Genomic DNA, 24,357 nt, shown 5'->3' with positions numbered 1-24,357 from the left:
GTCAACACTGCAAATATTGACTCTTGCATCAACTTCATGTAATTACCAATAAAAGCCTTTGACACTTATGAAATGCTTGTAATTATACTTCAGTATTCCAACATCTGACAAAAATATCTAAAGACACTGAAGCAGCAAACTTTGTGCAAATTAATATTTGTGTCATTCTCAAAACTTTTGGCCACGACTGTAGTTGTGTGGGACAGCCATATGTTCAGTTCATGCCTATGATTTCAGAGTTGAACAAAGCCAACAACTGCTTTATGTGGCCCAAAGACTGACTGGGTTAGTAACTTTATTTAACATGTTTAGAATCTTTTGACAACAGTCAAAACATGTAAGACATGTAAGACAACATGTAAGACAGCTAATTGGCTAATTAAGATGGCTAATTTGTCATACTGCATTGATATTTGATATTATTTATAACATGTTATGCTTTGTTTTGTTTTAGATTGAATGTTTTGCATGCCAACGGTGGCTCCATGTGCTGTGCCTCAGAATGAAGACAAAAGAGTTCAACAGAGTGAAGAACACAAACTGGAAGTGCAGTCTTTGTTGTTGAAAATGTATGCTATACCCCATCTACACTGAAGAGGCTCTGAAATGTACATCAACCAGGGATAAAGAGAAAGTTAACACTGTAAAATGTTTTGTACTTATTTGAAGTAAAGTTTCTGTTAACATGTTGTAAAAAATTAAAGGTCTACAATTTCTGTTTAATTTGTCAATATTCCATTTTTATTCTTTGATTTTCTGGCCACCATTACTGTGGTTACATGTTCAGTTTATGTATTGCCCAGCAAACCCACTGCAGCCTAACTCACTCTCCATCCCTGCTTTGGACAATGAATAACATGACTCTCATACTTTGCCCTTTTCCTTTATGGTTGATATTAACAATGAAAGGAGCTATTGTCAGTCTCTCCTATTGTGTACAGCTGTTAAATACTGTGGCAAAATAAAAAACAGGGAAAATAAGTACTTAGAACTACCAATTATTTTCGATAAATATTAAAGAAAAGGGTAAACACAACACTGACTGAACCCCCTAATTGTCAAACTAATATTAATGTACAACAATATAGAAGATACATGACAAGAGGTTATGCAATATGGGTGTATATCCACTGCACACTTCTTAGGTGTGTAATTGACATGACCAAGGAAAATGTACGTTACACTGTTTGATTGTACCGTACACAAACAAGAGTGTGCAATATATAAGGCTAGTCGGTGGACATTTTGAAGTTTGTTTGAGTCCAGTAGGTCACATGACCAAGGAGGGATTGAAGTTTTACACTTTGAAAAAGTCATGTAAAATCGAGTGAGATGAAAATGAACAAACTAAAGGGTGTGCAATGTATAGGTCCACTGAGTGGACATTCTGAACCTTGCTTGAAGTCAGTAGGTTACATGACCAAGGTGCTATTGAAATTACAAAGTTTACACATTTTATTTAAAAACGTGTGAGATGAAAATGGACAAACCAAAGGGTGTACAATATAGAAGGGTAGTCAGTGGACATTCTGAACCTTCTTTGAGTCAAGTAGGTCACATGACCAAGGAGCTATTGAAATTTGAATGTAAATAAGTTTGTACTTTGTTTATGCTCCCTAACTAATTCAACTAGGAATACAAAATGCTGCTCACATTTCCACGTTTATTAGCTTTGGAAAGCGAATTAATGTCCAAATCGTGAAAATAGACCTGTGCAATGTTGTGCGCAATTTTTCCAACATCATGACACTTATTTGGAGTCTGTGGCGCAAGTGGTTTGAAAGCTATTGAGGTTTGAAAGCGTGAATATCCGTCAAATATCCAACTTGAAACTGTCTTTACCTCGGTGGTTATCGTCTACAACATCACAGATGTCATCGGAGGCTTGATTACCTAGGAAGTTAGCAAGCCAGTGAGGCAAGATAAAATATCACAAATAAAACTAGATAAAGCCAGAAGAATAATATACTTGTTGAGCATAGCCATCAGTCTTGTGTGTTTTCATGGTGTTCACATACTCACTGCTAAATTTATCAAGGTCCTGATATCAGCGTTAAGTTTTTAGCTGTGAGCATGCGTGTGCACCCTTCAAACGTGACATTTCCCAAAGGGCACAACACGTCATTTCAACGTGGATAATTGGGTCATATTTGGTTGAGACATTGATCAATGAGATTACAAACTATATTCACCCGCTCAAAAAGACAGCGAAAAGTTAATTCAGTTTCCAATGTGCTTTCAACCATCTAAAATCACAACCAATTTCCAATGGAAAACCCAAATCTCTATCGCTGCGCTTTCAACCATTTAAAAGCACAGCGATGTTCAAATGTGAATACAATGTCAGATATTATGTTTATTTATACAACATATTCATGTGTTATCTCTGTGCTTCATTTAATAGCACAACCACATTACCTGGATTGTAGTTGAGATAATATCGTTTAATTGCATTCATTAACATTTATTTTAGGTTGAGTTGCAAATGTGAATTCAACATATCATTTGTTAACTTATCGACAACTTTATAGGCTATTTGTTGTATTTCAAAAGTGCTATTGAATCGTTTGATTGTCAACGCAAATATCAAATATCAACATTTTAAAGAGATTTATCTTCTGCTTTGATAGTTCCATCTGTGCCACTAACTTGGTTTGGCTTTAATGCCAGCTTGTCTATCAATTAATAATTGATCAAAGAAGCATTTACTTCTGTAAGAAGCATTTACATTAGCCCCATCCATATAGGCCAATTCCCATGAGGGTTAAAGGTACACATTCAACACACATTATACAAGGTTTGTGTATGTTGAAATTTGGTTACCATGATGACATAATCCTGTGGTTGAAATTTCACCCTCAAAACAACAGTTGATAACTTTTTTCAAATCCAATGTATTGTCCATGTAGATTCCACGTCACAATATGTTGACAAATTACTTTAAAGCAACGTTAACACAAACCATATAGAAAGGGGGCTACTTGCAAATGTATTTTACATGTATTTTAATTAAATACATTACTTGGCACCAGTATTATTGGCTATTTGTCAACTAGCTCTCACAGTCAGAATTAGATGTCCGTCCATGTTTCTCAAATGTCAAATTTCAAAGTTGTTGCAAACATCAACTTTTTAAGTATTTATGGTTACGTTTAGGCATTATCTCCGAATTGTCAATGTTAGAATTAAGTTTAGGCATTAACACTGAATTTTAAATGTTAGAATTAATTTTAAGCTTTAACTTTGAATTGTACGTGTTAGAATTAAGTTTAGGCATTAACTTTGAATTGTAAGTGTTAGAATTAAGTTTAGGCATTAACTTTGAATTGTAAGTGTTAGAATTAAGTTTAGGCATTAACTCTGAATTGTAAATGTTAGAATTAAGTTTAGGCATTAACTCTGAAATGTTAAGGTTAGGCATTAACTCCAAATGGTTAAGGTAAGGGTGAAGGTTTGGGATAGGCTTAAAACAAAAATCTAAAAAACTACTTTCAATTGCTGGATTCGAGCGTGCTACCTTTGGCACGTGAGGCAGATACCTATCCGCCATCCCCGTCAACAACGCCCTAGAAAAACTTCAACCTACTTGAAGGTAACAGCTTTCACTGTTGCCCCTGATGGCATGGGATGAATAATACATGCATTTTAATTAAATAGATTACTTGGCACCAGTATTTTATTGTTTAATCTGATGTAAATGCATTGGTCTTTAGTTTATTTTGTAACAAGATACATGTCGATGTATCTTTGCTCATCTCTGCAGAGAGACAGGGTTTTATGGTTCTGTTGGCTTTCCTGTCTTTCTCTCTGGGCTCTCCTGTCTCTGATAAAGCCTGATGATCTTGGTGTCATGTAGTTTCTTCCAGGTCTTGATCTCTAGGTTGTAGTCGTGATTAGCGTAGAAGATGACTCTGGTTTTAGAGTGCCTCTCAGCATAGTAGTTAGGATATTTACTGTGGTCCTCAGTGATGAATCCATACGCATCCACCTGAGAGAGGGCAGAGGGAGAGATTGAGGATCTCAGATCAATAAAGAGCATCATAAGACCATCAAATAACTCAATGGTCTGTTTCAGCATAGTCATGGCGCTAAGCCAGCTACGTAGAACAACGTAATTGCATTCAGTGGATGTAGTGCAGTACAGCACTCGCTTCTAAGTTACTTCTAAAAGGAAATTGTGTGTGTGTGTGTGTGTGTGTGTGTGTGTGCGTGTGCGTGTGCGTGTGTGTGTGTGTAGTGCAGACTAACCACGTCACAGGTGTGCAGGGCCAGGAACAGTGTGAATGCTCCGTTAGTAGGTCTGCATATAGCCCAATAAGAACCCTTCAGCGCCTCGGACCTCATGAACCTACGAATGAGGAGCACATATACACGCACAGTTTCATTTCAGAAGTACAGTTGAAGTCGGAAGTTTACATACACTTAGGTTGGAGTCCTTAAAACTCATTTTTCAACCACTCCACAAATTTCTTGTTAACAAACTATAGTTTTGGCATGTCGGTAAGGACATCTATTTTGTGCATGACACAAGTAATTTTTCCAACAATTGTTTACAGACAGATTATTTAACTTATAATTCACTGTATCACAATTCCAGTGGGTCAGAAGTTTACATACACTAAGTTGACTGTGCCTTTAAACAGCTTGGAAAATTCCAGAAAATTATGTCATGGTTTTAGAAGCTTCTGATAGGCTAATTGACATTTTTGAGTCAATTGGAGGTGTACCTGTGGATGCATTCCAAGGCCTACCTTCAAACTCGGTGCCTCTTTGCTTGACATCATGGGAAAATCAAAAGAAATCAGCCAAGACCTCAGAAAAACAATTGTAGACCACAAGTCTGGTTCATCCTTGGGAGCAATTTCCAAACGCTTGAAGGTACCACGTTCATCTGTACAAACAATAGTACGCAAGTATAAACAGCATGGGACCATGCAGCCGTCATACCGCTCAGGAAGGAGACGCGTTCTGTCTCCTAGAGATGAAATTATTTTGGTTCGAAAAGTGCAAATCAATCCCAGAACAACAGCAAAGGACCTTGTGAAGATGTTGGAGGAAAGAGGTACAAAAGTATCTATATCCACAGTAAAACGAGTCCTATATCGACATAGCCTGAAAGATCGTTCAGCAAGGCAGAAGCCACTGCTCAAAAAACGCGATAACAAAGCCAGACTACGGTCTGCAACTGCACATGGGGACAAAGATTGTACTTTTTGGAGAAATGTCCGCTGGTCTGATGAAACAAAAATGGAACTGTTTGGCCATAATGACCATTGTTATGTTTGGAGGAAAAAGGGGGAGGCTTGCAAGCCGAAGAACATCATCCCAACCGTAAAGCATGGTGGTGGCAGCATCATGTTGTGGGGGTGCTTTGCTGCAGGAGGGACTGGTGCACTTCACAAAATAGATGGCTACATGAGGCAGGAAAATTATGTGGATATATTGAAGCAACATCTCAAGACACCAGTCAGGCATCAGTCAGACATCAGTCAGTTGGAGTGGCCATCACAAAGCACTGACCTCAACCCTATAGAAAATTTGTGGGCAGAACTGAAAAAGCGTGTGCGAGCAAGGAGGCCTAGAATCCTGACTCAGTTACACCAGCTCTGTCAGGAGGAATGGGCCAAAATTCACCCAACTTATTGTGGGAAGCTTGTGGAAGGCTACTTGAAACGTTTAACCAAAGTTAAACAATTTAAAAGCAATGCTACCAAATACTAATTGAGTGTATGTAAACTTCTGACCCACTGGGAATGTGATGAAAGAAATAAAAGATGAAATAAATAATTATCTTTACTATTATTCTGACATTTCACATTCTTAAAATAAAGTGGTGATCCTAATTGACCTAAGACAGGTAATTTTTACTAGGATTAAATGTCAGGAATTGTGAAAACCGAGTTTAAATGTATTTGGCTAAGGTGTATGTAAACTTCCGACTTCAACTGTAACATAGAAGCGAGTACTGCACTGCATGCACTATGTGATCACGAAAGTATTCACGCCCTTTGACTTATTCCACATTTTGTTGTGTTTCAGCCTGAATTCAAAATGGATGAAAAAATAATTCTCACCTATCTACACACAATAAACTATGAAAAAGTGAAAACATGTTTTTAGAAATTTTAGCAAATGTATTGAAAATGAAATACAGAAATGTCAAGTCGCATTGAGAGGCATTGGAAAGCCTCCCTGCTCTTTGTGGTTGAATATGTGTTTGAAGTTCACTGCTCAACTGAGGGACCTTACAGATAATTGTATGTGTGGAATATAGAAATGAGGTTGTCATTAAAAAATCATGCTAAGCACTATTAAGGCACACAGAGTCCATTATTATGTGACTTGTTGAGCAAATTTGTACTCATGAACTTATTTAGGCATGCCATAACAAAGGGGTTGAATACTCATTGACTCAAGACATTTCAGCTTTTCATTTTTAATTCATTTGGAACATTTTCAAAAAGCATAATTCCACTTTGACATTATAGGGTATTGTGTGTAGGCCAGTGACAAAAAAAAATCTAAATTGAATAAATGTTAAAATCAGGCTGTAACACAACAAAATGTGGAGAAAGTCAAAGGATGTGAAAAACTTTCTGAAGGCACTGTAGCTGACTTGGCGCCGTTACTATACTAGTCATTTCTATGGGAACTGTCCCATGTTGTGTGTCTTCTTAAAAATAATATCAGCCATTAAGCAGACACTTTTATTCATAGCAATTTAGAGTAATACATACATACAGTTTCACATGTGTGGTCCCAGTGAGAATTGAACACACAATCATGGGATTGCTAGCACGGTGCCCTATCAACAGAGCCAGAATGGACCACATTGAATATGCCACAAAGTAGGTGGCAATTCCTTAACCGTATGTGTGTTGAAGGCCACTAGGACTAGTCTTGGTACTAGTCTGTTTGGCTACCATTTCACTCCTTGTACAACGTGTCATTGCTAGAGAAGACAATTCCATATAGAGTTGGCAAGAGAGCTGAAACAGACTGGCACCTAGGCTACACTAGGGCCTATTGCATCCTTCTCAAGCAGAGGGCTAGCTTCTCTCCTTTCATACAACTGTTATTGGACGCTGTTTGTTATACCTGTTACGGGTGTATCTGAGGAAGTCAGGGTGAAGAACATAGAAGCGGTTCTCATCAAACTCTCCTGAGTATTGCATCCACGGTCTGCAGATAAGACAGCAAACACAACACTGAGCTGTGTGTGTGTGTGTGTGTGTGTGTGTGTGTGTGTGTGTGTGTGTGTGTGTGTTAGAACTGGGTTCAAAATCTATTTGAAATCTAAAAATGACTTTAGCTGAGCTTGCCTGGCACAATAGACTAATAGAATAGTCGAGAGAGCAAAGAGTGTCAGTGTGTGAGACCACGCCACAGGCTTACCGTCTGTTCTTGTAGGGTCCATCAGAGACAGTTGTCCTCCCCAATAGACCCTTTAGCCACTGGAAATCCCTCAGCCCCTCTGGAATCAGCACATACTTTATACCCTGCACAGAACAGGCACACTCAGCACTCAGCAGTGTGTGTGTGTGTGTGTGTGTGTGTGTGTGTGTGTGTGTGTGTGTGTGTGTGTGTGTGTGTGTGTGCATGCCTGCGTGTGGGTGCGTGAGTGTGTGTGAGTGTAATAGGAATTTCCATGTGTACTAAAGAGCAGAGCAGTTGCAGATTAAATCAATAAAAAAATCTATACGGTTTATTACAAGTTGCAACAGGGAGACACCTACACCAGAGAAGCAGACAAAATGTCTAACTGGCCTTCTCTGAGAAGACCCTTATATCCTAATCAGCAGACAGCTAACTGTTCTGTAAACACCAGCCCGACAGGCTTGTAGGAAGTCAAAACAAAAGGCAGGGACTTTGTCATCTGCTACAGAACCACACTATGTTCCACAGAAGACAAACCAACAGTGAATAATCAGAATGTCCTTGGTCCTTGAACTTGGACCTCCAGTCTGGCGTCAATCGCTATCAACAGATACGAGAACAATCCATAACATTCAGCTTCAAGTCTAGTGACCATCAAGCTGCACCCAGTGTCACAAACAGAACACTGGAAATCATGTGTAAAACAGAAAGGGAAAACATAGAAATATGCATAACATTGTGTTCAGCACTCTAAACTGAAAATATGAACTTTATTGATCTTAAATTTCCCCATTACAGTGAAAAAACAATATCATCTCAGTCATGAACCTTTAAAAAGTCACTGTGGTCTCATGCCAGTACAGCAGCAGCACTTCAGTTACCTACCTTGTCATGCGGTGCACTGTCGTAGCCATATTTCTTGAATATGAAAAGAGACTGGGTGATGGAGTGGGCGGTGTGAACGTAGACCGAGGTTCTGTTGCCTACATCCTCCTCGTAACCCTTGGTTACGGCACCATTCATCCTGACAGAGACAGGAACGAGGACAGAGACAGGAAGAGACAGGCAAGGTTAGTCATCACTCGTCACGCAAACGTTGACCGCCTCCATTACGTTGACACGATCATGATAACTGGTAAGTATGTTGCACACATAACAGTTGTGTTATCTATAACATGTCTAATCCCCTAATTGGCAATATCAGATTCTGACTGTGTCTGTATCATTCTAATGCGATTCAACCTACTAATCTATGTATGAGCTCATAGTCGTTCATTCAGCCCTATTTGAACAGGGTTTTCCACAGGCTCCACAGTCCGAAATCCTTTAATAACCTTTACAAAGTCAGACCAGGTCAACCAGTGGAGCAGCCCAGCTACCATGGTGACCATTCTGCCCCTTAAAAGTTTACATCAGCCCTTTCATTCACCCGCAATGCTTCAGGCTAAGCAAGCAGACATTTATAGCCAGTCAGTCCTCATCAGCATCCCAGCCAATCCCACAATTCACTTAAAAGGTGTGTGTCTCATATCCCTTCCCTCCCTGACACAAATGGACCCTGTCAGATAAAAAAAAATGGTGGCTCCAGGGCAGAGAGAGTGACAATGTCCAGATAGCAACAATGTAAACTAAACGCTTGAGATGTATGTGTGTTATACTGTAAGTCTATGTGTGTGTGTTGCTGAATAAATCCCATTCCAAACATACTGTAACCATACCTTAATAAAACAAAGTACAACAAATATTTGATGTAGCGATCATACTGGAGGACTTTGTAGAAAATAAAGTTATATGGACTATCCTGTTGGAGTTATAGTAATTCACCCTGCTTGGACTAAAGCCCTACTGTGATAAACACCTCCAGTGCTTGCCAGGAGTACGGCCAGGAGTTAAACTCACAGCCCTTTTCATTCTCATGGGAGTCTATCTCCTGACTTCAAACACAAAGTCATGATCCAGAACCAAAAATAGGTTATAGCTGAAACGTTAATATCAACATGTTTGTTTTAATTAGCTTAGCTTTTTATCCTTCCTGATTGGTGCATTTTGTTTCTATTGTACATTGCAATGTGCTGATGCATGCACTCACAGCAACACACACAGAGACACACACACACACCACACACACACAGACCACAATGGCCCCACTGACCGGAACACATAGTCGTGAGCATCTATCTCCTTGCCCATCCTAGAGCCGTTGAGTATTCCTCCTGTTGCCACCACAGCACAGCGTATACACCCAGGGTTTCCCCGTGGCAAGAGCAGGGGCTCTCTGGGCTTGGGGATCAGATCCACCACTGCCTTTATCTCTGTAAACACACAGATACAAAACCAATTTTTGGGGGATTCAATAAAGGGGCAACTTGGAAATACTTTGTAACCAATCCATTCACAATGTCTTAATAATAAAGGCCAAGTAGATCTACATACCAGTAGAAACAGTAAATAAACCATTGGCTCGTTGATGAAAATAAACTCTGACGCTTTACGTTGCATAGGCTGCAGTAAAAATCTGGAAAAAGTTAAGCCCGGTACAGATATAACAGCCGAGACAAGACGATTTTATGCAGTTTTAAAATTAAGTTAACTTGATCTGAACGGTCTCATGTCGCTTCTGGAGTTTCCAAGATTCATGGAGTTAAAACATCCAGTCAAACTGATCCAGCATGCATACAAGGCATTATGACATTGACCAAAAGGGTCTATAGGTTAAAGATTCCAAATGTGTCAAACATTGCTCAAATGTTAACATGCGCAAAAGTCACTTGGATAATAGAAACAAGCACAGAAGGTTGAATAAATGACCAGAACATGAAGGGAAACTATAGCCAATAGTTTTATTTCCCATTTTTCATTGCAGTGTCCCTTTAAAAGTGCAATATGCAGAAATCGCTCTGACATTTCCTGGTTGCTAAAATTCTAATCGTTTGTCTAATTTCAGTTTATGTGACAAAACAAGAACGTATGGTATAGAGAATCATTGTACCATCTAAACTGCTGTAAAATATATTTTCCATAAGAAAATATTGTATTTTCAGCTGTTTGAATATGGTGTACGCTGGTGGACTTAGCGGTGTGTTGGTAAAATCACTGGTGAAGCCAAGCCAGGAAAAAAATGCCATATTACAACCTGTGTTAATAATAATTGCGTTCTTTGCTCTATAACCTGTTAGTTTATCTGCCATGCCACTGAGATATATAGACCTAAAGGTCGAGACAATAAGAAGACACAGAGGCAGAATAAATTCAACCACGCCTTTGTTTCATCACAAAACTAGAGAACAACATCTGTCTGGTGGAGTCCACAAAGCAAATAGCATGTAACAAACAGTTACATGACCTACAGCATGGTCAAGCAAGTTAATGTTTCTGACATTTCTTGACTATTAAACAACTATTGATTTAGAACCAAATCTAAATAAAAACAGGAGCTAACTCCACTATTTCAGCACCATTTCAAATTCAATATTTCAACATCATCAAATCACTTATGCTTGGTCTAATAGTGACAATTAAAAGATCCCCAAAAGGATTTAGTCCTATCCACATAAGCTAAATTTCTGTGTTCGTGCAAGTACAAAAAAGATGTTGACTCACCCTACTTGTGGAGAAACAACAATGCCATCCTCCTCTCTTTCATGTTGACGAAATGGTCTATCACACAGTCATACAGTACACACTTTTCAATTTTTTTGTCCTAGGCTACCTGGCTAAAACGCTTGCTCGCTAACCTACCTTCCTTTCATGGGCAACGTTAGCTAGTTAACATTAGTCTTCTACATCTAGCTACATATTGAACTTCCATCCTCTCAGGCCAGGGGCACAATGTATGAATTCATGTTTGGATCAGAATTGCCATTGTAATAATTTGGCCAGTATGGAGAATTAAGTAAAACCACAAGTCTAAATCCCTACCTCCATCCATAGCTAATTTAGGAAACAAGACAATGTCAATAATTATTGCTCTCAATGTGATGTGATTGGAGGAAAGCCAAATCCAAACTGGCTTCCCTTTATGATTTTTTTTTGGTGCGGCAGGACCGTTCACAGTTGAGCTCACTCAGTTTTTCCTTTCTTTATTTTGTCAATTGTTTGGGGAAGCCTGACTTCCCTTGGCATCCATGAATACGTGCCACTGTACAAAACTGAAAGTAAAAGAAGCAAAAATTTAACTTAAGAAAGGGAACTATAGAAATAGAAACTTAGAAGAGATCTACCACTTCTTAGACTTGCTTTTAATAAGAATGACAGATTTTTAACTCACAATTCTATGTGAATTTGGTGGGGTCACCCAAAAAGTTACATATAGCAGCTTTAAGCAAAGGACTTCCTTTGGGCAATCAAATGCATATGCCACTTGCTTTTTCCATTCTCTGTCTTGCTGTTTCTTTCTTTATGTAATATTCCTGAGGCTGCACACCTAGGGCTGTGGCTGTATTTTATCAGCCGGTTATTGTCATGAGAAAGACTGCCGGTCTCACGGTAATTTACCTTTAATTAACATAAAAAGTTTAGTGTGGACAGGCCTCCATAAATACTGTACAAGCAAGCAGCTGATGCCTTTGGAACATCTACACTACCGGTCAAAAGTTTGGGGTCACTTAGACATGTCCTTGTTTTTGAAAGAAAAGCTAATTTTTGTCCATTAAAATAACATCACATTGGTCAGAAATACAGTGTAGACATTGTTAATGTTGTAAATTACTATTGTAGCTGGAAACGGTTGATTTTGAATGGAATATCTACATGGGTGTTTAAAGAAGCAATAAAACTGGCCTTCTTTAGACTAGTTGAGTATCTGGAGCATCAGCATTTGTGGGTTTGATTACAGGCTCAAAATGGCCAGAAACAAGGCACTTTCTTCGCAAAACTCATCAGTCTATTCTTGTTCTGAGAAATAAAGGCTATTCCATGCGAGAAATTGCCAAGAAACTGAAGATCTCATACAACTCTGCCTAGAAGGCCAGCATCCCGGAGTCGCCTCTTTACTGTTGATGTTGAGACTGGTGTAGGCTGTTTTCAGCTGTGCTAACATAATTGCAAAAGCGTTTTGTAATGCTCAATTAGCCTTTTAAAATGATAAACTTGGATCAGCTAACACAGCATGCCATTGGAACACAGGATTGATGGTTGCTGATAATGGGCCTCTGTACACCTATGTAGATATTCCATTTTAAAAAAGCAGCCGTTTCTGGCTACAATAGTCATTTACAACATTAACAATGTCTACACTGTATTTCGGATCAATTTGATGTTATTTTAATGGACGAAAATGTGCTATTCTTTCAAAAACATGGACATTTCTAAGTGACCCCAAACTTTTGAACGATAGTGTTAATGGGCAGCATGATGTAACTTTAGGCTAATGAGCATTTGAGAATGTCGCAAAAAAAGCTTGCGCTCTGTTCCTTGCCTCAGGCTGTACACACTGTTCTCTCATCAAGTGATCATATTTTTCCCCCATCAGAATATTCTCAATTTTATCTTGTCTTTACTAATATGTAAAATTTGTTTTGATTTAGAATGTCCCATTATTAAATGGACAGGAACACTGGCAGGGGTAAAAATACATGCCATCCACATGCAGGGGCACAACTTTGGTTTTAGAAGTGGGAGGGACATAATATTTGTGTTTTTATTTATTATAATATTTTTACCCAGTCGGATTGGGGAGGGTGGATGACGACAAAAATGCACTTTCAGAATGCCCCCCCTGTCCCCAGTGAAAGTTGCACCCCTGTCCATATGCACTGGAATAGCAAATGGAGGCACTTATTCACAGGTTCTCTTTTCACTAGTGCCCAGTAGGCCACTCTGGTTATTTCACTCCACACATCAACAACTGTTTGAGGAGCAATGTTGCCTCTCCCTGCGAGACAGGTGATATTCCGTCAAAACTCTGTATGCCATGGGCTTTCCAACCCTGTTCCTGCAGCTACCCAGATTTTAATTTGGGAAACCAAGTGAAATCTGTTTGGGAACATCAATAGTAACATGTTTTCACAACAAAACATATTTCATTACACTGTTGACAGTCCCTGTCTTTGCGCGCTCGAGAAAGGAATTAAGGAGAGGGGAAGAGATGGAAATGCAAGGTGGTGAGATATTCTGTCACTAAACCTATTATTAGGCCATTCCAAATCAAATACAAATTCACTATAATTGTAGGGTAACTCTATAAGTCGCCCTGCACAATCAATGAACGAACCAACAGCATCGCCTAGGCATATATGTTGTCTCCCAGACTCATGGATAGAATGTTTGAAGAGTAGCATTAAGGTAACCAGTACATCCAGTAATAATAATACTGACCATACTCAAAGGCAATTACAGGAGTTTTGGCCTACGCATATGCATAAGCTCTAATATGGGTATAGGTGTTTTGAATGAATACATCTCCTTAGAAAGCTCTGTCCATTTCCTTCTGTTAGGCTTTGAAACAACATCCACAACTCCCATGTTTTCCACTCAGTTTCAATCTAATGTTGAACTTCTTTCTTCAAATTGATCAATCACGGTGAGTTTTGTTTGGTGTGATTTTCCATTGCATTTGCATTGATGTCAGAGTGGTTAGAGGGACAATAGAGCCCTCAATACCCGACCATAAGTGACCTGATGATTGTTTAGCGAGTTGGGTACTACCAACACATGACCAGAATGCATAAAAGAAGATTACCGTAACTCAATGGTCACGTGTAATTTTACTGCTGGGTGGTAATAAGCCCAATGCACTCCTTTAGCCAATGAAGACCTGCCCTCTTTAACGCTGTATTATTGTGTGATCTAGCCAGGTATGATAAGTACTAAAGGATACAGTGCCTTCGGAATGTATTCAGACCCCTTGACTTTTTCAACATTTTGTTAGGTTAATAAGGCCTTATTCTAAAATGTATTAAATTGTTTTTTTCCCTCATAAATCTACACACAATACCACATAATGACAGAGCAACAACAAGTTTTTAGAAATGTTTGCTAATACTTAAAAAAATATATATATATCGCACTTCCATAAGTATTCAGACCCTTCACGCAGTACTTTGTTGAAACACCTTTGGCAGCAATTACAGCCTCAAGTCTTGGGTACGACGCTACAAGCTTGGCACAACTCTATTTGGGGAGTTCCTCCCATTCTTCTCTGCAGATCCTCTCAAGCTCTGTCAGATTGGATGGGGAGTGTTGCTGTGCAGCTATCATCAGGTCTCTCCAGAGATGTTTGATTGGGTTCAAGTCTGGGCTCTAGCTGGGCCCCTCAAGGATATTTAGACTTGTCCCAAAGCCACTCCTGCATTGTCTTGGCTGTGTGCTTAGGGACGTTGTCCTGTTGGAAGGTGAATCTGCGCAACAGTCTGAGGTCCTGAGCACCCTGGAGCAGGTTTTCATCAATAATCTCTCTGTACTTTGCTCCGTTCATCTTTCCTTCGATCCTGACTATTCTCCCAGTCCCTGCTGCTGAAAAACATCCTCACAGCATGATGCTTTCACCACCATGCTTCACCGTAGGGATGGTGCCAGGTTTCCTCCAGACGCTTGGCATTCAGGCCAGAGTTCAATCTTGGTTTCATCAGACCAGAGAATCTTGTTTCTCATGATCAGAGTATTTAGGTGCCTTTTGGCAAACTCCAAGCAGGCTGTTATGTTCCTTTTATTGAGGAGTGGCTTCCGTCTGGCCACTTTACCACAAAGGCCTGATTGGTGGAGTGCTGCAGAGATGGTTGTCCTTCTGGAAGGTTCTCCCATCTCCACAGATAAACTCTAGAGCTCTGTCAGAGGGACCATCGAGTTCTTGGTCCCCTCCCTGACCAAGGCCTTCTCCCCCGATTGCTCCGTTTGGCCGGGCGGCCAGCTCTAGGAAGAGTCTTGCTGGTTCCAAACTTCTTCCATTTAACAATGATGGAGGCCACTGTGTTCTTGGGGACCTACAATGCTGCAGAAATGTGTTGATATCCTTCCCCAGATCTGTGCCTCGACACAATCCTGTCTCAGACCTCCACAGACAATTCCTTCGACCTCATGGCTTGGTTTTTGCTTTGACATGCACTGTCAATTTTGGGACCTTATATATAGTTGAAGTCGGAAGTTCACGTACACCTTAGCCAAATACATTTAAACTCCGTTTTTCACAATTCCTGACATTTAATCCTCGTAAAAATTCCCTGTCTAAGGTCAGTTAGGATCACCACTTTATTTTAAGAATGTGAAATGTTAGAATAATGGTAGAGAGAATCATTTCTTTCAGCTTTTATTTCTTTCATCAGATTCCTAGTGGGTCAGAAGTTTACATACACTCAATTAACTTCCTGACTGATGTCTTGAGATGTTGCTTCAATATATCCACATAATTTTCCTACCTCATGATGCCATCTATTTTGTGAAGTGCACCAGTCCCTCCTGCAGCAAAGCACCCCCACAACATGATGCTGCACCCCGTGCTTCACGGATTGGATGGTGTTCTTTGACTTGCAAGCCTCCCCCTTTTTCCTCCAAACATAACAATGGTCATTTTGGCCAAACAGTTCTATTTTTGTTTCATCAGACCAGAGGACATTTCTCCAAAAAGTACGATCTTTGTTCCCATGTGCAGATGCAAACCATAGTCTGGCTATGGTGGTTTATGGTGGTTTTGGAGCAGTGGCTTCTTCCTTGCTGAGCGGCCTTTCAGGTTATGTCGTTATAGGACTCATTTTACTGTGTATATAGATACTTTTGTACCTGTTTTCTCCAGCATCTTCACAAGGTCCTTCGCTGTTGTTCTGGGATTGATTTGCACTTTTCGCACCAAAATCGCTCATCTCTAGGAGACAGAACGCATCTCCTTCCTGAGCAGTATGACGGCTGCGTGGTCCCATGGTGTTTATACTTGCGTACTATTGTTTGTACAGATGAACGTGGTACCTTCAGGCGTAAGGAAAATTTTCCCAAGAATGAACCAGACTTGTGGAGGTCTGCAATTTGTTTTCTGAGGTCTTGGCTGATTTCTTTTGATTTTCCCATGATGTCAAGCAAAGAGGCACTGAGTTTGAAGGTAGGCTTTGAAATACATCCACATGTACACCTCCAATTGACTCAAATTATGTCAATTAGCCTATCAGAAGCTTCTAAAGCCATGACATCATTTTCTGGAATTTCCCAAGCTGTTTAAAGGCACAGTCAACTTAGTGTATGTAAACTTCTGACCCACTGGAATTGTGATACAGTGAATTATAAGTGAAATAATCTGTCTGTAAACAGTTGTTGGAAAAATTACTTGTGTCATGCACAAAGTAGATGTCCTAACCGACTTGCCAAAACTATAGTTTGTTAACAAGAAACTTGTGGAGTGGTTGAAAAACAAGTTTTAATGACTCCAACCTAAGTGTATGTAAACTTCTAACTTCAAATGTAGACAGGTGTGTGCCTTTCCAAATAATTTCCAATCAATTGAATTGACCACAGGTGGACTCCAATCAAGTTGTAGAAACATCTCAAGGATGATCAATGGAAACAGGATGCACCCCTGAGCTCAATATCGAGTCTCATAGCAAAGGGTCTGAATACTTATGTAAATAAGGTATTTCAGTTTTTTGTATTTAAAACATTTTATTTTAATGTATTTATTTAATCCATTTTAGATTAAAGCTGTAACGTAACAAAATGTGGAAAAAGTCAAGGGGTCTGAAAACTTTCCAAAGGCACTGTAAATAATGAAAGTAGGTGTCATTATGTCTCGTTATCAAAAGTCTACACAGCTGGAGAGGGAGTTGGCTCTATAAGCTGAGCTGCCTGACAAAGGGTAGTTCTACTCCTGGACACACACACCTGTGTAGTTTGTGTAGTCCATAAAGCCAAAGGGGTTATTGAAGTAGGCTAGTCTGTTCCACTCTGACTGGTTGAGTAGTTCTCCGTGGAGGTACATCTGGATGTCTGGTATAAAGGCCTGCTTGAAGCCTGTGTTCTGGGAGTTCCTCAGAGACTGGGGACAGTTCTGGCACACACACACACACACACACACACACACACACACACACACACACACACACACACACACACACACACACACACACACACACACACACACACACACACACACACACAAACAGTTTATCTAGGATGTTTGGGAATGATTTGCATATCCTTGACCAGTGACTGTCTACTCTAAAACACACAGGCTTACCATCTGCCTCTTTTGCTTGTCCCGGACATAAACATCCTCAGAAGCCCAGATGGGATATTGCTTGAAGTCCTTTTTTTGCAGCCAGAGCATGGGGGTCTCCTTGTGTGCAGACCCGGATCCAGCCGTAAAAACATCTCTTGTTGTATTTTTACAAGGGCAATTCATTTCATGGAGACGGCCTCCCCGAGGAACGAGTTGTATTTTTTGAAAATAGCTAAACAATATAAAAGATGACATCATAGGGGGTTTTCTCATGATGTTTTCTTCTTATCTTATTGAATACAGAACATCTTGGTTTTTTCAGATATACAACTTTTGATTCAGATTTATAGGTTACATTGAAACACTGTTATGGTGCGAAGAAATTATGAATATGATGTCAAAAAGTGGTAAAATGTCCCTTTAGCCGGTCAATTTTAACAGCCTACAGAAGTAAATCCTAACTTCCACTGAGGTCGAATTTTCACTTTGTCATGCACTGATGTCATGTAAATCTAGGATTCTATCAACGGAACGATAGAATCCATACACACAATAATGACAATATTTTACTAGCACAAAATATATATTTTCAGATAAAACCATACAGAAAAATTATGGCCTATCAGAAAACATCAGTTTACCTTGATCATTTCACCTCTTTTTTGGGACATTATGATCAAATCAAACAGTAATAATTATTATCCATTATTACATGCCATTATTAATATGTAAATATTAATGCAAGTACAGTTTAACAAGTATTGTAATCAATAATTTTTACACTAAGTACACTGCTGCAGGGTTAGGGTTACTGCTGTACAGTGCAATTAGTGTAAGAATGAATATACTTAATTACACAGTAATATGTGCACTGTAATTAACACATTTTCATTCATATTTATGTGGTCAAATGCCTCAAATAGGCATCAAATACAACAATTGGAACAAGAAAAAAATATTATTGAGTTTGAGTTTTATTTGTGAGTTTTTATCCTTGTTGTGAATGTCCCCCACAATGTGTAATCTTAAAGGCTAAATACCATCCATTGACTAACTAAACAAGTCAGATATATTGCTATTTGTTGGTGCAGAATACATACCTGACGCTATGATCAGAGATTTGTCCATACAGAAGCACATAGAGCAATGCACACACGGCGACCATGAGTGCCAAGGTGAGAACTCCCCGGAATTGGGCTCTCATGTTCAAGATAGAGATTGAGAAAGGATCTGCCTAGGTATAGTTGAGACAGAGACTATAAACATCTTCTTAAGAAGTGTATGGTCATGGTGGGATGCGCTGACTTGTTTTTTTTTATACCTCTCTCCTGCCCTTTTTGGGCACGTGCCTGGTTGCACAGTTGTGCCAGCCAACACAGAAAGAAATAAAGGTTCTTAAATGGTTATTCCTCAGTGCTTAAGGTCCATGGAGAACTCTTGCCCGATAAAGAACCTTTGAATTAAAGGACAAGTTCCCTTTTTTAAGGAACATAATTCTATTTTTAAGGTAAATGCCATGTTAAAGAAGTGTGCAGACACTTTTTTTACAATTTCACCTTGATTTGAGAAACTTATCCACCAGCGATAGACTTTTTCATGCTCGTTCTACAGTTGCAGAGGCACAGATAAAACATGAACAAAGGCTCCAAAAACACCCAAATATGTCATTTTCAGTATAGCGATGAAGGTCTATAGATGTTGTACACATGAAAGTGTGTCATTCAGAACTTTATCTGGAGCATTATATTCCCTTTTTTTAAGGCCAACTCTATTTTTTCATCTGTAAATTTCCTCAACCGTACAATTTTTTTAAAGCGATGGTGATGCTCTTGAAACGACAATTTTTCGCAAACCTCTCAATAGGAACACACTCATAAGGTATGATATGAATCATCCTAAATCTCTAAAATGCAGTGCTCCCAAATAAGTGCTCCGGAATCCTGCACCTACACCTTCTGCACTTGAATGCACTTCCCTTCTCAACACACTAACACAATAAATGTAATTGTACATTTCAAAGGAGAAAGAAAACACCCCAATCTGTGTGGCGCTCTATGCTATGAACTATTCGTCCAGTAACATACCTCCTGTGATCTACGTAGTTTGATTTTCAGAACGTGCTGGTGGACTTCTGGACACTTTTGTGAAAAAGTGTTGAATCAAGTCCAACTACGCTGACGATTTTAATTGGCTGATACAGAATTCTGTTGCCGGATATAATTTTGTGCTCAGCTGGTCATACTTAGCATAGTGGCTAATTGTGCCAGGTCTGCCGGGTCTAAGCAAAAGTACAGCCCCATGTTGTGTACATACAGTGGCAAGAAAAAGTATGTGAACCCTTTGGAAATACCTGGATTTCTACATATATTGGTTACCAAATTTGATCTGATCTTCATCTAGCTCACAACAATAGACAAACACACAAACATGTTTATGTTTTCATGTGGTGGGGCGGCAGGTAGCCTAGTGGTTAGAGCGTTGGTCTTGTAACTGAAAGATTGCAAGATCAAATCCCTGTGCTGACAAGGTAAAAATCTGTGTTTCTACCCCTGAACAAGGCAGTTAACCCACTGTTCCTAGGCTGTCATGGAAAATAAGAATTTGTTCTTAATTGACTTGCCTAGTTAAATAAAGGTAAAAAAACAAGTGTTTATTGAACACACAGTGTAAACATTCACAGTACAGGGTGGTAACCCTTGGATTTAATAACTGGCTGACTCTCCTTTGGCAGCAATAACCTCAACCAAACCTTTTCTGTAGTTGCAGATCAGACCTGCACAACTGTCAGGAGGAATTTTGGTCCATTCCTCTTTACAAAACAATTTCAGTCAGCAATATTATTTGGATGTCTGGTGTGTACTGCTCTCTTGAGGTCATGCCACAGCATCTCAATCAGTTTGAGGTCAGCTCTGACTGGGCCACTCCAGAAGGCATATTTTCTTCTGTTGAAGCCATTCTGTTGTTGATTTACTTCTGTGTTTTGGGTCGTTGTCCTGTTGCATCACCCAACTTCTGTTGAGCTTCAACTGGTGGACAGATAGCCTAACATTCTCCTGCAAAATGTCTTGATAAACTTGGGAATTCATTTTTCCGTCGATGATAGCAAGCTGTCCAGGCCCTGAGGCAGCAAAGCAGCACCAAACCATGATGCTCCCTCCACCATACTTTACAGTTGGGATGAGGTTTTGATGTCGGTGTGCTGTGCTGTGACTTTTTTTCTCCACAGATAGTGTTGTGTGTTCCTTCCAAACAACTCAGCTGTAGTTTCATCTGTCCACAGAATATTTTGCCAGTAGCACTGTGGAACATGCAGGTGCACTTTTGCAAACTTCAGACACGCAACAATGTTTTTTTTGGACAGCAGTGGCTTCTTCTGTGGTGTCCTCCATGAACACCATTCTTGTTTAGTGCTTTACGTATCGTAGACTCGTCAACAGAGATGTTAGCATGATCCAGAGATTTCTGCAAGTCTTTAGCTGACACTGTAGGATTCTTCTTAACCTCATTGAGAATTCTGCACTGTGCTCTTGCAGTCATCTTTGCAGGACAGCCACTCATAGCAACAGTGCTGAACTTTCTCTATTTATAGACAATTGGTCTTACCGTGGACTGATGAACATCAAGGCTTTTAGAGATACTTTGTAACCCTTTCCAGCTTTATGCAAGTCAACAATTCTTAATCTTAGGTCTTCTGAGATCTCTTTTGTTCGAGGCATGGTTCACACCAGGCAATGATTCTTGTGAATAGCAAACTCAAATTGTGTGAGTGTTTTCTATAGAGCAAGGCAGCTCTAACCAACATCTCCAATCTTGTCTTATTGACTGGACTCCAGGTTAGCTGACTCCTGACTCCAATTAGCTTTTGGAGAAGTCATTAGGCTAGGGGTTCACATAGTTATTCCAACCTACACTGTGAATCTTTAAATGATGCATTCAATATAGACAAGAAAAATGTCATAATTTGTCATTTGTATATTTAAGCACACTATGTTTGTCAATTGTTGTGATCAGATCAAATGTGATGACCAATTTATGCAGAAATCCAGGTAATTCCAAAGGTTCACATACTTTTTCTTGCCACTATAGTCTACATTGGATAGACATAATGTGTGCTCAAATTAAGAATAGCTGAACACAAAACAGATAAAGGCTTTCAGGATGGACAGCTGTGATGCAGTCAAGCCAAAAGGTTTGAATGAAGGTTTGAATTTTTGTAAATACGTTTTTCTTTAAGTTTATTTCTCTTTCTTTTGTTATTATTGATGTGGAATGTGTGTAGGAATCTATAATACTTTTCATACACTTGTTTGAAAAGCCAACACAATCTCACACTCAATTTGTGAAATCTGTACAAAAAGTATGTCAGCAGATTTAGTGTTTTTTGCATTTTTCTGTGGCTTAATTAGTGTGAAAACACACACATTTGTGTGCGACTTAATTCACAGGAAAATAATTTTTTGGGGGGGGCAAACTTCGGAACAATCTTTTGAAAGTTATTGGAGCAATGAATTTTGTGCAATGGTGTTCTACCCTGCCTTTTTTTGTGTCCCACATACATGCATACATACAGTCATGGCCAAAAGTTTTGAGAATGACACAAATATTAATTTCTACAAAGTTTGCCACTTCAGTGTCTTTAGATATTTTTGTCAGATGTTACTATGGAATACTGAAGTATAATTACAAGCATTTCATAAATGTCAATGGCTTTTATTGACAATTACATGAAGTTGATGCAAAGAGTCAATATTTGCAGTGTTGACCCTTCTTTTTCAAGACCTCTGCAATCCGCCCTGGCATGCTGTCAATTAACTTCTGGGCCACATCCTGACTGACGGCAGCCCATTCTTGCATAATCAATGCTTGGAGTTTGTCAGAATTTGTGGGTTTTTGTTTGTCCACCCACCTCTTGAGGATTGACCACAAGTTCTCAATGGGATTAAGATCTGGGGATTTTCCTGGCCATGGACCCAAAATATCGATGTTTTGTTCCCCGAGCCACTTAGTTATCACTTTTGCCTTATGGCAAGGTGCTCCATCATGCTGGAAAAGGCATTGTTTGTCACCAAACTGTTCCTGGATGGTTGGGAGAAGTTGCTCTTGGAGGATGTGTTGGTACCATTCTTTATTCATGGCTGTGTTCTTAGGCAAAATTGTGAGTGAGCCCACTCCCTTGGCTGAGAAGCAACCCCACACAAGAATGGTCTCAGGATGCTTTACTGTTGGCATAACACAGGACTGATGGTAGCTCTCACCTTGTCTTCTCCAGACAAGCTTTTTTCCAGATGCCCCAAACAATAGAAAAGGGGATTCATCAGAGAAAATGACTTTACCCCAGTCCTCAGCAGTCCAATCCCTGTACCTTTTGTAGAATATTAGTCTGTCCCTGATGTTTATCCTGGAGAGAAGTGGCTATTTGCTGCCCTTCTTGACACCAGGCCATCCTCAAAGTCTTCACCTCACTGTGCGTGCAGATGCACTCACACCTGCCTGCTGCCATTCCTGAGCAAGCTCTGTACTGGTGGTGCCCCGATCCCACAACTGAATCAACTTTAGGAGATGGTCCTGGCGCTTGCTGGACTTTCTTGGGCGCCCTGAAGCCTTCTTCTCATCAATTGAACCGCTCTCCTTGAAGTTCTTGACGATCCGATAAATGGTTGATTTAGGTGCAATCTTACTGGTAGCAATGTCCTTGCCTGTGAAGCCCTATTTGTGCAAAGCAATGACGGCACGTGTTTCCTTGCAGGTAACCATTGTTGACAGAGGAAGAACAATGATTCCAAGCACCACCATCCTTTTGAAGCTTCCAGTCTGTTATTCGAACTCAATCAGCATGACAGAGTGATCTCCAGCCTTGTCCTCGTCAACACTCACGCCTGTGTTAACGAGAGAATCACTGACATGATGTCAGCTGGTCCTTTTGTGGCAGGGCTGAAATGCAGTGGAGATGTTTTTGGGGGATTCAGTTCATTTGCATGGCAAAGAGGGACTTTGCAATTAATTGCAATTCATCTGATCACTCTTCATAACATTCTGGAGTATATGCAAATTGTCATCATACAAACTGAGGCAGCAGACTTTGTGAAAATTAATATTTGTGTCATTCTCAAAACTTTTGGCCACGACATTTTTTACATTTTACATTTTAGTCATTTAGCAGACGCTCTTATCCAGAGCAACTTACAGTAGTGAATGCATGCATTTCCTACATTTTTTTTCTCCGTACAACTGTACATAAAAATAAAGAATTTACATTTACTTTGAATTAAATGTCATTACATCCCAGACATATTTAGTTTATCCTCAGCCATTTCTTTTCGCAGTTGCTCCATGTGATTTTGTGAAGGTTCTATATTAATTTAGGAGAGGTTGTTGGGGATGTTTTGTGCAACTTCCTTGGCCATCCACACCAAAAAATAAAATCGAGTTTTTGACCTAAATGTCACATAACAGCTAACCATTCATTATTGAAAATATAACTATCAAATTTGCATGCTGCATGGTGGGAGTTATTTCCCCTCCTTTCCACTTTATGTCCACCCAGTCGTCTTTTCCATGGAAGGATCTTCTCATTTTCAAGTATTTTCTTTTTTATGTAAACATAATGGAATTCTGATTAGTTATAGGGAAATGAATACACAGGTCAAAACTGTAAGTTGTTTTCCTTATCACTATAATCTAGTAGAGGTCATTTCCTTTATGCCCCAATCTACACACAGCCTAAATAATAGGCACTGAACCATTTACAGGAGAATAATAAAAGTAGCATGCAGGACAGACATAAGACATTCCCACATACAGTATATACATACATAGAGGCATTTTTCAGCTATGATTTTACCACT

General features: G+C 39.5%; 1 protein-coding gene across 1 annotated transcript; it reads right to left on the bottom strand.

The window, feature by feature from the left end:
* Positions 1–3,775: 3,775 nt before the first annotated feature.
* Positions 3,776–18,789, bottom strand: LOC115176119 (alpha-N-acetylgalactosaminide alpha-2,6-sialyltransferase 1-like). Its single transcript, XM_029735953.1, has 9 exons — positions 18,613–18,789; positions 17,531–17,744; positions 17,176–17,341; positions 9,530–9,689; positions 8,263–8,401; positions 7,396–7,499; positions 7,099–7,182; positions 4,249–4,348; positions 3,776–3,988 (listed from the first exon to the last, which is right to left on the bottom strand). Exons 1-9 carry the CDS (start codon positions 18,714–18,716, stop codon positions 3,776–3,778), a joined length of 1,284 nt encoding a protein of 427 aa, XP_029591813.1. The 5' UTR covers positions 18,717–18,789.
* Between the last annotated feature and the right edge of the window lie 5,568 nt (positions 18,790–24,357).

Source organism: Salmo trutta, chromosome 36 (genome assembly GCF_901001165.1).
Source record: "Salmo trutta chromosome 36, fSalTru1.1, whole genome shotgun sequence".
Taxonomy (NCBI): domain Eukaryota; kingdom Metazoa; phylum Chordata; class Actinopteri; order Salmoniformes; family Salmonidae; genus Salmo; species Salmo trutta.
Note: the sequence above shows the minus strand (reverse complement) of the source record. Positions and strands in the feature narration are given on the sequence as shown.